We start from the raw sequence: 16,486 nt of genomic DNA, 5'->3' as shown, positions 1-16,486 counted from the left end.
ACCCTGAACACCTGCTGGGCTGCTGTCGCAATTCTGCAGTCCTGGGCCAACCCTTTGGCCAGTGCAGTAGCCCCCAGGAGCCATGCTGGCTGAGCTCCAGCCAGGGACAGGCGCAGAGGAGCACGGAGCCCCCCCACCTGACTCTCCAGCCCCTGAGGCTCAGGGAGGTGGGGGCAGGGTAGTGGTAGCCAATGCAGGGGTCCTGGCAGCCCCTAGGGTTGGTTCTGCTACTCCAGTCCAACCTGCATGCACCAAGAGAGGAGGCGCCAGCTCTGACTGACAATAGGGGATTTATTTCACAGGGAGGGGGGTGGTCTCAGGTTCTAAGTCTGGAAGCAGCATGGCCTGCAGGCAGTGTCTGGGCTACGTGGCCAGCACTGCCCTCCACTGGTGGCCCAGGAGCCTGCAGCTGCCCTGGCTCATTTAAGCACCCAGCCCCTCTCGTGTTAGCACTGGTCCCAGTCTCACTTCCCCCTGCCAAGCCAGTGGCTGTGGGCAGAGCGCAGAGCCCCTTCCGCTGCCTCCAGGAGGCGGCGAGGGACACCCCATGGCAGGTGATGCAGAGGATGCCCACGAGGAGAGGGCCCCCGCCCAGCAGGATCACCAGGATGAGGAGGACGACGTGCTGCCCCTCTGCAGGCTTGCTGGGAAAGAGGAAGGGGTACGCTGGCGGGGAGCAGGAGTGTGAGAGCTCATGGAAGGTGCAGAAGGGGGGGCAGGCGGTGCAGTTGTTGGCGGTGTCCCCCCGGCACGTGTAGCAGGACGGGTGGCAGGTGGCACAGACCTGGACAGGGTGTGGGCTCCCATTCAGGCGGGAAGACCTCCTGGATCGGTTGTAAGAGTGGGGAGGGCAGTAGGACAGGCAGAGGTGCTGGAACGCATAGAAGGGGCTGCTGCATTCTGCAGGGAGAGGGGCAAGAGTTAGCATGAGCCCCGGGCTGAAATGCAGCCACCTCTGCTGCATTCTGCAGGGTGGATGGGCAACAGCCAGCAGAGCCAGCTGCACAGCTGTGGGGCACGAAGGGGCTTACAGCCCATCTTACTGAGGTGCCCAGGCATGGCCAGTGCCCACACACAGCAGAGGGGAGCCTGGGCCCAGATCCACAAAGCTATTTCAGTGGCTGTTAGGAGCCTAGATACCTTGGAGGATCTGGGCCTTGGTGTTTAAGGTCTCCTCCAAGGAAGCCCTGCAGGTGTGGAATGCCACTTACTGCTCTCTGCAGGACAAAGGGTTAAATTGACCCTGCCTGGATTCAAACCTGTGACTCCCAGGAATCTAGGTGGTTTCTAGTTCCAACCTGCTGCACAGAGCACTGATATCCCCTCAGGCTTAAGGAGGGACAGGCATGCTGATAAGAAGCAGAGCGTTTCTGCCTGCGGGACTGAAAGGCTGAGACTGGTTCAGCCCCAGGCCGGCCCGGTTTGCTGAGCTCAGGCCGAATGGCTTAGCAGCCCCTCTGGCCAAGCCAACCATGCCCCACTGTAATGCCTGATTGAAGGAGGGGGAAGGACACCAGCCGGCTTCCCCAACTCATTCCTGGGGCCAGCAGGAGATGCCAGTATGGCCAGGGCCTGGCGCACAGCACCGCTGCAAGGACGGGGGTCTGTCACTCAGTGACCCCCTATCCCGCTGAGGAGGGCCACTGACTGGCTACTCAGGAGACCCAGCCAGAAGAGTCTAAAGGGAACATGGAAGCATCCTCAGGCTGCTGCACAGACGTACCTCCCCCGCAGCTCACCAGGCAAACGGTCTCCTCCGAGGTGAGCCGAGGTGGCCGGCTGTGCTGGCAGAGCCCTGCCTGCTCCGGGGGTGCGTGGGGGTCAGGCCACGTGGCTGTGGATAACTCTTGACTTTGCTTGAGGATTACAACAGAGCCCCATTGGGGCCCTGTGCTAGTGAGTCTATTGGTGCCAGGGGGGTAACGAAGAACAAGGACGACTCACCCTCGCACATTCCCTTGGAGTCCCGCCTAACGCACTCGCTCACAACGGAGGCTGCTACCTGCCTGGCCATCATGTCCTCGTCCGTTCCGTAGAGCTGCAGGACGAAGCTGGTGAGGAACCCTGGGGGGCAGGGAGTTCAAGAGAGGAGGGGCTTCAGACTCGATGCTGGGGAGCCCATGATCCCAGATGCCACGAGTTCCCTACAAGACACCTGCACGGGTGCTTCATGGAGCTCTGGGCCCAAAGGGTTAACCCCAGGTGCTATGGATGAGCACTGGGACACCGGGTGTTGGACAGGTTAGTGAACGAACGCCATGGCCATTCACAGCCGGAGCCCACTCCACCCCATCCCAGTGCTAAAGGCCGTGATACATGAGAGTGCCCCTAGCAAGGGAGCTTTAAAGGATCCCAAGCAGTGCAACCTCACTAGCTCCAAAATCCCTATCAGAAGAGGGAATTTAGTCCAGGCCCTGTGTACACTGAGGGGTGCAGGAGGATGGGATAAAGAGGACAGCAAAGGAGGGGTGCACAGGGGAGGAAATGTAACAGGGCTCAGGGGCACCACCTGGTTCCTGGTGCATAGGGATTAACTCTGGCTCAGCTTCCCCTTGCACAAGCATTCAGGGGAAGAGTTGTGAACGGCCATCTGGGAGACACCAGTGTCTTTGGGAACAGTTCACTCCCACTGGGAGATGGCAATGTAAGTAACAACTAACCCAGGAAGAGACCTTGCTGCCTAGAACTCCTCGCTGACCTACAGGGGATCATCGCTCCAGTTCTTTAGGCACATCCCCACTTGCTGAGCCGTTCAGCAGCCTGTCCTGAACTCTGCTCAGCCTCAGCTAACCAGAGGAAAAGCAGCTGTAGCGATAGCAAATGGGCTCTTGCATATGTCTCCTGCATGGCGGGGACGCTCACCTGTGTTGTAGGCATCTCCCTTGTTCTCTAGGAAGAGCGTCCAGGTGCCTTGTGGGTCCTCGTCCCAGAAGTGCGTGGACATGAAGGACCAATCCCTGTAGCCCTGGTTGCTGGTGTCGTATGGCCTAGCAGGGGCGAGGGAAGGGAAATGCTCAAACCCTTCAGAATTTGGACACTAGAAGATCAGAGGATGCACTTCAGAAACCCAGAGGTGAGCTTCAGACAAGTGTCCAGGTTCTTACAACGGCAGCTTCAAACGTACCAGAGCCAGGAGAACTGGCTGCCTCAACCATTTGCCTTTCTAGCAGGAAGACTTCTCGAAGCAGCCTTCACCTCACAGCCCTGCTGGGGTAACTCTTCTGGGCATACACTGCTCCCCAGCTTGGGTCAGGAAGGAACCGGTGCCCCTGTAATCTAGTGCATTGTGGAGGCTGGTGGCTTCCCCTCAAGAAGTCAGCACTGGCCACTGTTGGAGACCGGATACCACACCAGACAATCCATGGATCCATTCCAGTGCAGCAGTTCTGATGTCCCCAGTGCAATGGATCCATATAGAGAAATGACCTACCTCTCATCTAGCTAGGACCTCCCTGCCCCCTGCACACTCACCTTTAGCAATATGGGAAGGGCAGGGCGGCTGTAACCCTGACACCTGCTTGTGACTCTCTGGAGGGTCGTGACCCGCAAGTTGAGAACTCCTATCCTAGTGCCACAACTCGTTTTAGAGCAATCATATTCCCTAAGACTTGAGTTTTAAATCTCTATATCCATGAAATTCCCATTTGATCATTGCAGGCTGCACCTTCTCCCATGGAAGTGTGAGCTAAACACTTCCTACTGGTACCTTACCTGATGGCCACCAGGGTGGACTTGGTTCCCATTGGGCTGGTCAGAGAGATGGCCAGATCCCCTCTCCTGCTGTAGCTTAGAGAGATGCGGACCTGGACATGCTCCAGGGAGCGGATATACCTGGTCCTCCCGATGCAGGTGGAGACTTTTTTGCTGACTGTGAGTTTTGAGCCTATCTCCCTGCCAGGAGACAAGAAGAGGAGGTGAAGGCGTCTGCCCCTCTCCCTCGGCTTGGGGCCCAGAAACCCAATGAGATCAGGTACAGGAGAGCCTGCTACTAAAGCCTCTTGCTTCAGCACACATTTTTTAATGAAACCACAAAGGAACAGCATCAGGTCTGGTGCATCCTGCAAACCAGAGCTAAAGCAGAGCAGAGCTTTGGGGTGTAAGTTCATAGGGTCCAAGCAGAGGATGGGGATCATGCTTTGCAGGCAGGGTTATTCTTTTTCTGGGGGAGGGCCCCCAGTGACCCAGCTCTTGCCTCCATGAATATGAGGGACAGGCAGTCACTAATCTTTGCTGCCACCCCCTTTAACACCCACACAGAACTGCAACAGCAGGACCTCCTGAAGTGCTGTGGTGTTTGTATGTATCCAACCCATACTTGGAAATCTGATCCCCATCCCAAGGTCTCATTTCCCTGAGAAAGTGTCTATGGGAAGCTCCTGCTTTGTGCACAGAAAGGCTTTTCTGCCAGGATTCCCCACGCAACACAAGGGGTCAGATTCCAACAGGATTTCTTCTCTTACAGGGGTGCATAGACAACCTTGACTGAACACTTCCTCTGGGGCCTGGTTGTAGTCCACTTCTTGGCCAGGTCCACCAGGTCACCAGCATCCAGGAGTCCATAGCCGTAATGGTGGCTCACTGAAAAACAGAGACACCCAGCCCAGGGAAGTATCAGTGAGCCTCAACAACGGACTGCTAAGACGTGACTCGTGGTAGCTTATTGCTTCCAGATTTGCTGGAGAAAAATCAGCTCTTAGATACCCAAAGAACCAGCATTTTCTTTCACAGCAAGCATGGAAGGTGCACTTGGTCTAGATGCTGCAGCATTAGTAGAGACCATCAACAGCCAACGAAGACTGTTAAGGGCTGCAAGCCTCTTGTTCTTTTAAATACCATGGCGGATGTAACTAGGATCCCTGGGTCCCGGTAGCAATCTGCACTGAGTAAAGATTTAACGAGCAGCCTCACCTTTGCGTCCAACTCCGTTCAGGGCCCAGTCTTCTGCCTGCAGATGGGCTGGTTTGGAGGCTCTCACCACGAGATGCTGCATGTCGCGCCACGTCAGTGCTGGGCTAGAGACAAGGAGGACTTTGGGAAAGAGGTCTCCTGTATCAAAAGGTTGAGGTGACTCTGGGGCTGGTGAGAGGGCAGGTGGCTTCTGCTCATCCACACAACAGATAGAGCATGGGCAAGCTTTCTCCAGGCAGTCCCAGCTTGGTCTCCAGTGCTTTGGAGAGGCTGCGTTACAGGGTTAATAGATGAGCATCTTTGGCTCATTCCATCCTTGGCTTCTCTGCCAATTAGGGCAGACAGTGGGGTGGACACCCAGCCACTTGGACTGGATGGAGACCCACCAATTGGGTTTCCTGCAGGAAGCTGAACAGCTGGGAGGGGGCGCTAGCTTTGGTTTCCCGAACTGTATCCCTGGAGAGGAGACTGCGCGACCCAGGTCATGAGCGATTTTGACTCCACATGACTAGATACCATGTTTGCTTTTGTCGGAGCGATGGGGAGATATTTTGACCATAATCCCTACAGACATTCTAAGTGACTCTGGAAAGAGGCCCTAGCAGATTCCCTGGGGGTAGTGGCTGCGTTGCCAAGGCAGGAACAGCCTTAGCGGGTAGGAGTGCAGCGTGAACGCACGTTCTACCTACTTGGCCTCCAGAGCGAGCGCGATCATCCCTGCAGCCAGGGGGGCAGAGGCGGAGGTGCCCGTGTGCTTGTCGGTGCAGCGATGCTGCAGATCAGTGGTCACCTGGGGAGAGAGGGTAGGTAAGGAAGCCGTGGGATTGGCTTCTCAGAGAGATGCCAAGATACGTTCTGGGCTGAATCCTCTGCTGGGTTTGAGCTGGCCTGTGCGGGTAAAGGAGTGAAATGAAGGGCAGAACTCTCGAGCCATCAGTCGGCTCCCCAGTCGGCCAGAAGGGGTCACCACTGAGCCGCCTCTTGGCTGGGGCCCCGCTGCGGTGGGCCCTCGAGTGCAGCCTTAACCTAGGGGAGAGAGGAATGGGCGGGGGGGGACTCACGATCTGCTTCTCGCTCTTGGTGCCGCTGCTGTAGGTGGTGGTGAGGGTGGAGGCGCAGGCCTCGCTGTACCAGGGCACCCGGCCGCTCTCCGTCACGCTGCCCACCGACAGGGTGTAGATGCTGTTGGTGTACCCGTCGCAGTTACAGTTGTCGGAGTGGATGCCGCCGTTGCCAGAGGCCCAGACGAAGAGAGAACCCAGGCCGCCGCGCCCCTGTGGGGAGGGGAGCAAGCTGGGACTAGTGTTACACTGCGTGGGGCGGGGGGGAGGGGGAGGTGTCGGGACAGAGTCCTGTGCTGTTGCAGTGGCGTTAATATGCTGCTAATGTGACACAGGGCTCCTCCCGGCTCCCTGGTCGGTTCGCAGTGCGGACCCTCAGACACGGATATTCCAGGGTCCTGGGTACAGCTGACCTAGTTTCCATGGAAACAATACACTGTAGTTAAGCTGACCAATCCCCACCTGCCGCAGCATGCGTACAGGGTGCTATTTCGGAGGGAGATGGGAATAAACAGGAAGGGCGGGGCTAGTTCCATGTAAAATTATACCCAACAATTGTTCGTAGTGGATCAAACCAAGGCTCTAGCTAGCCAAGCCTTTCGCAGCAGGCTGGCTCGGACAGTTCAGTGGAGGGCAAAAAAACACCCAGCACCCAGGGCTGTGTCGTGCAGGGGGGAGCAGAATTCCTCCCTGAACTGGCCCCAGGTGCCTGGCCCAGAGCTGGCCTGCTGGGGGGCTAGCCTATGTTATCCCTCCCCTTCAGAAGCCACAAACCCCCTTGACGACCAGAGGCCAAGGCTCTTTTCAGAGGTAACAAGCTGGCAGAGGAGCCATGCCCAGAGCCGGTGCTTACACTTGCTGTCCCCTTGTAGAAAGCTTCCAGGGCCAGCATTCCAGGCCCCTCCACAGTTTTACCATCATCCTCCGGGCCCCAGCTAGCGCTGTAGACGTGGATGTGCTGGGGGCGGAAACTCAAGGATTGAGCCTCCACGAGGTCTGTGATGGGACCGTCGAGCATCCTCACACCTGTGGGGCCAGGGAAGAGAGGGCAGCTAGGTCAGAGGTCTCTGAGCCAGCGCTGCCCTCGATGGGCCAGTGAGCCCTCTCCCACTCCAGGTCAAGCAGGCGTCTCCAGTTGCTGACATGAGCATGCAAGCCTCCACGGTAGCCTCATACCTAGGGCCCTACTATATTCACAGCCACGAAAAACGCATCACGGACTATGAAATCTGGTCCCCACCCCGTGAAATCTGGTCTTTTGGGTGCTTTTACCCCATACTATACAGATTTCACAGGGGAGACCAGCATTTCTCAAATTAGGGGGCCTGACACAAAAGAGTTGCAGGGGGTTCACAAGGTTATTTTAGGGGGGGTTGCTGAGTTGCCACCCTTGCTTCTGTGCTACTGCCTTCAGAGCTGGGCTCCCGGCCAGCAGCCGCCGCTCTCCAGCTGCCCAGCTCCGAAGGCAGCACCGCCGCCAGCAGCAGCGCAGAAGGAAGGGTAGCAGAACCACAACCCCCCCCTACAATAACGTTGTCGACCCCTCCCCCTGCCCCCCAACTCCTTTTTGGGTCAGGACCCCTACAATCACCACTGTGAAATTTCAGATTTAATTAGCTGAAATCATGAAATGTACAATTTTTAAAATCCTATGACTGATATTGACCAAAATGGCCTGTGAATTTGGTAGGGCCCGAATCATAAATTAGCCAACAGCTCTTCTAATGTATTTGCAGCAGCTAGGCAAGAGCTCCCTCTAGTATCACGCAAGGCTCCAGCTTCAGCCAGGTCAGCCTAACCTTGAGCACTTTGTATATGTTCAGCACAACGCCCAGGCATTCACCAGTCAATCTCCGTAGCCACAGAGCGTGGTGAGGCAGGGATGAGGTTTTTGCTGTTCTACAGATGGACACACAGAGGTTAAGGGACCAGATGTACAGAGGTGCTGAGCATCTGCAATTCCCATTGGCTTCAAATGGATTTGTAGCTACTTGCTCCTGCTGCAAAATAAAAACCCAATCCGTCGGGTCCTCACAGACTGTCCAAAACCATGCAGTACGTAATCGGCAGAGCTGGGTTAAGAGCTCGGGAGCTCCTGCCCTCATGCCCTGTGCTGAATCCACTAGACCGTGCTGCCTCTTTGGATAGTCGCAGCCAGTTTTAACCAAGAGTTTGGTTTGAGATGCCTGCAGAACTGCCCTTATGCTGTACAGCCTAGTCCCTGTTCTGGGGCCAAGCACTCGCTCAGAGGTGTGGGCAACCTCGGGCCTTCCCTTCCCATGAGATCTGGGAGGTATCATAGAATCATAGAGTATCTGGGTTGGAAGGGACCTCAGGAGGTCATCTAGTCCAACCCCCTGCTCAAAGCAGGACCAGTCCCCAATTTTTGCCCCAGATCCCTAAATGGCCCCCTCAAGGATTGAACTCACAACACTGGGTTTAGCAGGCCAATGCTCAAACCACTGAGCTATCCAGGAAAGCAGGTCGCTTACCTCCAATTTTTGCATTGTAGGCGACGCCGACTCCACAGAGTCTGTTGTTGGCTGTAGCTGCCACCTCTCCTGCGCAGCGTGTCCCATGCCTGAGGCACAGAGGCAGGAAGCAAAAGTCACCACAGCCATATCTGCCAGCCAAACAGCCAGATTCCCCCATATACTCTGCCTTGCCACGATGGACAGCGCATGCTGTTCCTCTCCCTGGAATATTCCATTAGGATGGTCCCTCCTTAAATCACCTTGGGGGTCGCTTTCCATTTGGGCACAACTCAGTCAGTGCAAGTTGTGGTAAGTGGTGCAATAAGTGCTGGCAGGTGGGATGAGAGAGAGAACAACTGAAAATACCCAGCCTGCCTGATGGCCCAGATAGCATTACATTTGGTCACCGTAAGAGAAGGAGGGGCCAGATGCAAGGTTAGGATCCTCCTGTTTGAGTCAGCTGGGAATTCAAGGTACTGGACACTCTGGGGTACATTGCACCCTGCACACATGCACTGGTGAGCCTGCCAGATCAAGAGCGCTTGGTAACATTCACTACAGCTGAGACGCAGCTTAGTGTCATTGCTTAGGTAGGGGAAATCCTGAGGCAAATCCCTCTGACTCCAATCCAAGTGCCCGAATGTCCCCCCACAGGAACATGCATGCTTTGTAACCCCAGTCCTTCATTGTACAGGGACAGAATTAGCTTTCACCTTCTTCACCTCAATGCATTGTAATAGTGAATCTCATGATGCACCAGGAGGACGACCCAGGAGATTAGCTCTACTACCAGAGAGACAAAATCCCCAAGGCAGGGGATTTAGATCTGGACACCCCAAGCAGCAGCACCCCCGTTTGCTGCAGAAACTCACCGATTCTCATCCCAGACATTGTAACGAGGCTGTGGGTCGGGATCATTACTGTTGAAGTCATAACTCGCAAGGGGATCCTAAAGCAAGAGGAAACACGAAGGTGAGAAGATCCTGCTTTAGAAAGCATATCTGTGTTACAATGACATTATACGTTCTCTTTAACCCCTGAAACAAAGCCAACAACCAGGTAAATCAGCATCTATGTAGCACTCCACATTGTGAGTGTTCTTCACAAGTGTTACCATGTGCTCCTATGGGGTATTGATAATATCCCAGGGGTTAATCCAGGGAAATCCTATGGCCTGTGTTACACAGGAGGACAAACTAGATGATCAGAGTGGTTGCTTCTGGCCTAATAATTTAACAATAGGAAAACAGAGATTACCTAAAGCAATTCAGTAGCAGAGCCAGAATTAGAACAGGACTTCCTGGCTCCTAGCCCTATGCTCAGTCCACTGGGTTACTGTCTCAATTATATTCAATCACAGCAACCACTTGTCTCTTACAGTCCAGCCATCAAGAAAGAAGAGTTTATCTACACACACAAAGAGCACTGGGATTAATTTTAAAGTTATTTAATAAACAGGATTTAATTAAACCAGCGCAACTTTGTAGACCACTCTTCTGGTTTAAACCCAGTTACATCAGTTTAACTTAGATGCAAATTAAACTAATAGAAAACAGGTTTAAATCAATATAGGGTCCTACACACAACTTTCACTGGTTTGACAAGGTCTACTTATAATCACACCTTTGGTTAAACTGGTGCTACTCTACGTTTTGACCAGAGCATTAGGAAACCTAACGCTTTACAAAGCATTTATCCCCATTTTAAATGGGGAAATGGAGGCACAAGGAGCTAAAAAGTCACTTGCTAAAATAACCCAGCAGGTCTGTGGCAAAGCCAGGAATAGAAGCCAAGTCTCCTGAATCCCATCCCAGTGCTTTGTCCATTAGCCAAGTGCTTCTCAAGGGGTACATGTACCCCTGGGGGTACACAGAGGTCTTCCAGAGGGGTACATCAACTCATCTAGATATTTGCCTAGTTTTACAATAGGCTACAGAAAAAGCACTAGCAAAGTCAGTACAAACTAAAAATTTCATACAGACAATGACTTGGTTATGCTGCTCTATGTACTATACGCTGAAATGTCAAGACACTATTTATATTGCAATTGATTTATTTTAGAATGATATGATCAAAATGAGAAAGGAAGCAATTTGTCAGTATTAGCGTGGCGGTGACACTTTTGTACAGTATTTTTATGTCTGATTTTATAAGCAAGTAGTTTTTAAGTGAGGTGAAACTTGGGGGTACGCAAGACAAATCAGACTCCTGAAAGGGGGACAGTCATCTGGAAAGGTTGAGAGCTGTTGCATGCTGTCACTCTGGGAGGATATGGCTGGGAGGGAGGAGTCAACCCAACTTCTGCGCTATTTAGAGGACTTATGAGATGCACTATAAGTGATCACTTAAGGAGATTTCTCCATTTGTTTTCTAAACATGTGCTCAGACGCAGCTTCCTCTAATTACATCTTGTCATGTTTCTTTGGTCTTTGATATTTCTTTTATAGAAGCCATTTCAAACGTCTGAAGTTTCCCTAAGCCTCTTGATCCAGCCGTCCAGAGGCTGGGCTCCCCAGGGCTGAGCCCCACCACACCAGGACAAAGGTTCTTTCACAGCTTCTCCTCTTCCTTGCAGGGAATATGCTGCAAAGAAGCAACTGGTTGTAGCTGATCGATCCCAAACGACTCAGCTGTGGAGGTCACAACCTTGGGACACCTGGATAGTTTCAGATTGATCTTACGTAGTTAGCAGACAGATCGGGGTGGTCTCTCTCCAGTCCGTCATCCAGGATGGAGAGCACCACGCCCAAGCCGGAGTACCCCTTGCTCCAAGCCGTGAGGATATTCAGGTCTGGGTGGACGTCGTTGTTCTGAAACAAAAGCCAGACCAGGTTTGAGCACAAAGATCCATTCTGGCCTGTGATCTATGAATCTCCTTTACGAACCATAGAATCGTAGGACTGGAAGGAACCTTGAGAGGTCTTCTAGTCCAGTCTCCTGCACTCAAGGCAGGACTAAGTATTATCTAGACTATCCCTGACAGGTAACTGGTCTAACCTGCTCTTGAAAACCTCCAATGACAGAGATTGTTCTGATTTATTACCAGTATTATTCCTACTTTACAGCTAAGGAAAATGAGGCATGCAATGGTGACTTCCTCAAGCAAGTCAGAACTGAAGAATAAAAGCCAGGAGTCCTGGCACCCAGTTGGCTGCTCTAAATGCTAGAACGCATGGACCACTAAACCACGAGGATACAGTAGCAGAGTTAGAGGAGGATCAGACAGGAGGAGGTAACAGAATATAAACTCTTACCATGTACCACTGTTTATGGAACCAAGGATCTGTTGGCACGACAGCAATGGTTCTTTTCGTACGCCTCTTCAGCGTTTGCTGCTCAAACCAGTGGACCTAGATGGAGAGGAGTCACCCTTCTTAATGCCAGGGAAAGCGGCAAGTTCCTCTTTGCCGGTCTACTCCCAGTGACAGATGTCACCTCCCATTGTACATTTTCCATACCATTTACACCTCCGTGCTCTACTGGCTTGGTGGAGTGGCCATTTTAACCAGACACCTGGAGATTTGCCATAGCCACCGAAGTAGATCTCATTCCCTGAAGCTTTCGTCTGTGGTTGTAAAGCACTAACAGAAAAGACCCTCTATCAATTCCTAACCAAATCAGTTCCAAAGTCTGTTGCAGACATTTTAACTGACAGGGCATCAAATGAACGAGGAGATCTTTGGCATATGCATTCAAGGTTTGCCTCTAGCAGACTATGTCTAGGAAAAACAACATTGGCAGTCGCTCATGATAAGATAAAAGGTCCTTATGCTTTGGATCTGATCACAAGCTGGGACTCAAGAAGAAAGCCCCTCCACCAAACAAACCGTGGATAGTAACATACTATTAGTTCTTCTGCCATCCTCTGAAGAACTGGTCACTGTCAGGGACGGGCTATCAAAGTAGGTGGGACCCTGCATTCAAGGCTACACATGCTGGTTTGATAGCACAGCAACTCCATTCAATCGGTGCCTGATCTGCAGTATTTATAGACATAACCATGGAAGCCGATGCCTTGGCCGATCCCTTTCCACCTTAGCTCTGACAGGAGGAAAGAGGCCATGCTATGTTTCAACCAGAAGTTAGGTGCTCCATGCAGGAGTAACTCGGTGATATTCTCTGCCCTGTGCTATGCAGGAGGCCAAACTAGATGCTCACAATGGTCCTGTCTAGCCTTAAAATTCACAAACGCATTTTCTAGCAAGCTGAAGTTCTTTTGAGCTTCTACCAGAAATTACACTCTATTCACCTTGGGCTCTCTTTTCAGATGCACATGCCAGCCCCAGTGTCTGTTCAGGGATTCCTGCACCATGCCTCGGTGTTTGAAATGGTAATAGTGTTCCCCTTCAATTATCTGCAGAAAGAAGAGTTATGTATAAGGCTAGGACACAGGTGACAACCAGAAGCCACCAGAAATATTAACCATGTATGTCTAATAAAATGCAGCATCTGGCATTCTGAGTATACAAGCTAGATCTCTGCCCCCTTATAAGCACTTTCCCTGGCCATATTCTAATATATTAAAAACAGGAGAGAGTTGTGTGGGGTGGATTTATTTTTTTTAACTGGCCCGTTGCATTAGGAATTTCCCTTCTGCGTTTGCCTTTGTCATTTTAGAATTCCCTTCAGAGTAATGGAGAGTTAACATTTCTGATCAGCCTGCCAACTGCTGGCTAACTGGGGTGGGTCTCTCCATGTTTCCATTTTACTCAGTCATGGGGCACTAGATAAAACCACAGTACGTGGCAGTTTGAATGGAATTTTGTTTTCCCCAAAGGACAGGCATCCACTGAAGATCCCCAGCCCTGAACACACCAAGCATAGAGAGCTAGTTCCACAATCGGTTAGCAAAAGATGTCTTTTAAAGCAAAAGACAGGGGAAAAACATGACAAAGATCTGCACAGCCTTTTAAATATTCTATGAGGCCATTTGGATGCTACAGCAGAAAGCTAGGGAAGGACACAGAGGTGGAGCTGATAAAGAGGAAATCCTTGTAATATCCAATTGCAAACACAGATCCTCTGCTTAAGAGATAAAAACATTCTGTGGCAAGTTTCGGCTCAGGTTATTCATGTGGCTGAGTTACCTTGAAAACAGGCCTATACAATGGTAAAGACAAGTAGTTGTTACTTAGCAAAGCACCACTTGGATAAAGGTTGGTTCGGCAATTGAAACGTTACCTTGTAGGAAACATACTGCCAAGGAAACAACGTAGGGTGGAAAAGGAGCAAACAGATGTTCAAAACACCCAGACTCATGCTGAATGGAAGGTGGGGAGTGGTTGCTGAGACTTCTGAAATAGTGCAATGTTGAGCACCCAGAATAAAGGACAAGTAGGAATCCTAGAGTAAATTCAGAGAGTGACTGGGAGAGGAATCAAAGAAAAAGGACTAAGAAGATAATGGATTTTGGAACGAGGTCTGAATGAGGGGACATTGAATTAGTGGGACACCTGGCTGCATGAAGCACCAGCATTCCTCCTGCCAGGATTTTATGAAGAGGGCAAGCCATTGTATGATCAAAGAAAGCACCACGGAAGATGGGTAGGTCAATATCTGAAAAATCAAGGTGGAAAGTCAGTTGGGGGCTTGTTTTTGGTATAACAGAAGATCAGATTAAAAGCTGGGGAGAAGACGTCGTTTGTAACCAAACAGCTGCTCCAGCGGAGTCCTTGAGGCCTAAAACTGGTTGTATAGGCAGAGAAGGTGAATTTGATCTCTTATTGATTTACGGGGATACATGGCAGGATGATGGCTGCCAGCCTTTTAGAACTAAAAGGAGATAAAGCTCTCTTTCAGATAAGAGTGTCAACTGGCGGGCTGGCTTTGTGTTAGGTAAGGTACTGTAAGCTAGCGAGGCAGCATGATCTAGTGAATAGAGCACCAGCCTGGGACTCCGGACACCTGGGTTCTATTCCCAGCTCGGCCATTAACCTGGTGCATAACTTTGGGCAAGTCACTTCCTCTGCCTCCCTCTCACCCTTTATCAGTCTGGTCTATTTAGACTGTAAGCTTTTCAGGACAGTAGCTGTCTTTTACAAAACGTTTGTACAGAACCTAGCAGAAACAGGGCCCCAAATCTCAACTGGGGCCTCTAGGTTCTAAAACACTCTAAATAAATATAAATAAAAAGGTGCAGAGAATGCATCCAGAGAGACTAGGGAATGCTGAACAGAGTTATGGGCTGTAGCGTTTGGAAAAGCAAGCATTCCCTTCTAGTATTACCATTACATTATTAAAAATTTCATAGAAATGTTTTAATTAATCTGGGATTTTTTGGTAAAAGCGTCTTTTTTTACCAAAACTTAATTATGGGCCAACTAGAATGAAAGAGACCCTGCTCTGCACTAAACTTTTTTCCCCTTAAATTGCCAGATAACAGGCTGAACACCAGTGGTATTCTATACAACCTTGCTGTATAATAGGTCCTCTCTTTAAAGATTCATTTGCATCTGTTGTCAATGCCATATGCATCGTGTATGCTTTTAGCTTAAGCTGCCGCATGAGGAGGACTTGGTAATGATGCTAGAGTGTCATCATCTAAAAATAGAAATAGAGCCTGATAAAAGCATCTCAGATACAGGTATGACAGAGAAGAGGGAGAGTGAGGGGAGGAAAATAGATAAACAAGAGGCAATGTTTGCAGGAGAAAAAGATTGCAACATCAAATGGCACCTATGCAGGGCTGGCCGGAAGCCGCCTACTTAGTCCTAGGTGCAGTGTAACTTCTGGAAGAGTCATCTGTAATGGCAGGCCATGTGAGGGCAGAAGTGTGAACTTCTGCAGCAGGTCAGCCTTTCATCAGCTCCCCCTGCAGACAGTCAGGTAGAGGAGTGACCTGGCCCCCTGGCTCTCAACAGGAGCTTTTCCATCTGGGGAACAAATGTTGGGGTGTTGTTAGAGGGAGGAGGGTATGCTTTGCTGCCCCCAGCCCCCTCTCATAAACACATCTCTTCCCACCCACCCCCCATTTCTTGGAAAGGGGGTTTGGAACAGGAAATGGACTGAATTCATGGGGAAGGACTGGAAGAGCTTGGGAGCAGCCCCTCTTGGGAAGCGGGTGGTCTGGGGGGAAGGAACAGGGTGTGGGGCAGGAAAAGCAGGGTGTGGGGCAGCAGGGAGAAAGTTCAACCAGCTGCTCCAGGACCAGGTTGCTGGGGCTAGGGGTAGCATTCGCAGACTGCCCCTCTTCCGCCTCCCTGCCCCACTCCCCTATTTACCCCTCCCCCCGCGGCCTGCCCCTCACCTGCCCCAGGCAGAGCAGCCCGTGCTTGCGGGCCAGGCGCTCGGCCTCCCGGGCCCCCGCGGGCACCCTCACGGCCCAGCTGCTCAGGTAGATGCGGAGCCCGCCCAAGCAGCAGGAGGCGCCGGCCAGCAGCAGCAGCAGCAACAAGAGCCGGAGCCAGGCAGCCGCCGCCGACATGGCTCCGCCCAGAGCGCGGACCGGGTCTCCCCTGCCCGGGGGGGGGGGGAACGCGGGGCCACCCCCGCCAAGGGGCCCTTAAATACCCGCCCTGCTCGGGATCTGCGGCCTAGCGCTAGGCCTGGAGCCGGGGCCTCGATTTTGCCTCTCTCCCGGGCCGGGGAAGGGTTGCTCGGGCTTCCCCACCCCACGTGTTCACACCCCGGCCCGGCCGGGGTCGCCATAGCAACCGCAAGCCAAGGCAGCAGGGCTCGACAACCTCGTCTCCCAACAAACTACAACTCCCAGTGGGCTTTGCGAGGAGAGGCGGTGGTTCATTGGCTGCGAAGCCTTATGGGGGTTGTAGTTTTCTTAAAGCATTGGGTGAGGGTGTGTTTTTTCCTTCCCGTGATGATGTTTGCCGGGCTGGAGCCTCGTCTTTGATTGAAAGATGACAAAGAGTTGTGGCGGAGGGGGGGGGGGGCTTTCTTTTTGTCATAAATATTGTTATAAATATACTTTATTAGTATCATTTATTTGCCTCAAGATAGCGCCTAGGGAGCTGGGGTCATGCTCCAGGACCGCCCTGCGCTAGGCGCTGTATAAATACAGAACTAAACGACAGGTTTCAGAGCAGCAGC

The 16,486-nt window shown here is 52.0% G+C and overlaps 1 protein-coding gene across 1 annotated transcript; it reads right to left on the bottom strand.

Moving 5' to 3' along the window:
- Nucleotides 1-273: 273 nt before the first annotated feature.
- Nucleotides 274-16,036, bottom strand: PCSK4 (proprotein convertase subtilisin/kexin type 4). Its single transcript, XM_048831095.2, has 15 exons — nt 15,690-16,036; nt 12,693-12,797; nt 11,698-11,793; nt 11,125-11,253; nt 9,316-9,392; nt 8,462-8,550; nt 6,823-6,995; nt 5,970-6,182; nt 5,598-5,698; nt 4,909-5,012; nt 4,461-4,578; nt 3,712-3,891; nt 2,863-2,987; nt 1,945-2,064; nt 274-900 (listed from the first exon to the last, which is right to left on the bottom strand). Exons 1-15 carry the CDS (start codon nt 15,864-15,866, stop codon nt 317-319), a joined length of 2,391 nt encoding a protein of 796 aa, XP_048687052.2. The 5' UTR covers nt 15,867-16,036; the 3' UTR covers nt 274-316.
- Between the last annotated feature and the right edge of the window lie 450 nt (nt 16,037-16,486).

Source organism: Caretta caretta, chromosome 25, assembly GCF_965140235.1.
Source record: "Caretta caretta isolate rCarCar2 chromosome 25, rCarCar1.hap1, whole genome shotgun sequence".
Classification (NCBI taxonomy): domain Eukaryota; kingdom Metazoa; phylum Chordata; order Testudines; family Cheloniidae; genus Caretta; species Caretta caretta.
Note: the sequence above shows the minus strand (reverse complement) of the source record. Positions and strands in the feature narration are given on the sequence as shown.

Coding starts and splice junctions, on each gene's coding strand:
- PCSK4 (XM_048831095.2), bottom strand. CDS start 15,866: ATGTCGGCGGCGGCTGCCTGGCTCCGGCTCTTGTTGCTGCTGCTGCTG. Junction 12,798..15,689: donor GGCTGCTCTGCCTGGGGCAG/GTGAGGGGCAGG, acceptor TTCTTTCTGCAG/ATAATTGAAGGGGAACACTA. Junction 8,551..9,315: donor AATGTCTGGGATGAGAATCG/GTGAGTTTCTGC, acceptor TCTGTGCCTCAG/GCATGGGACACGCTGCGCAG.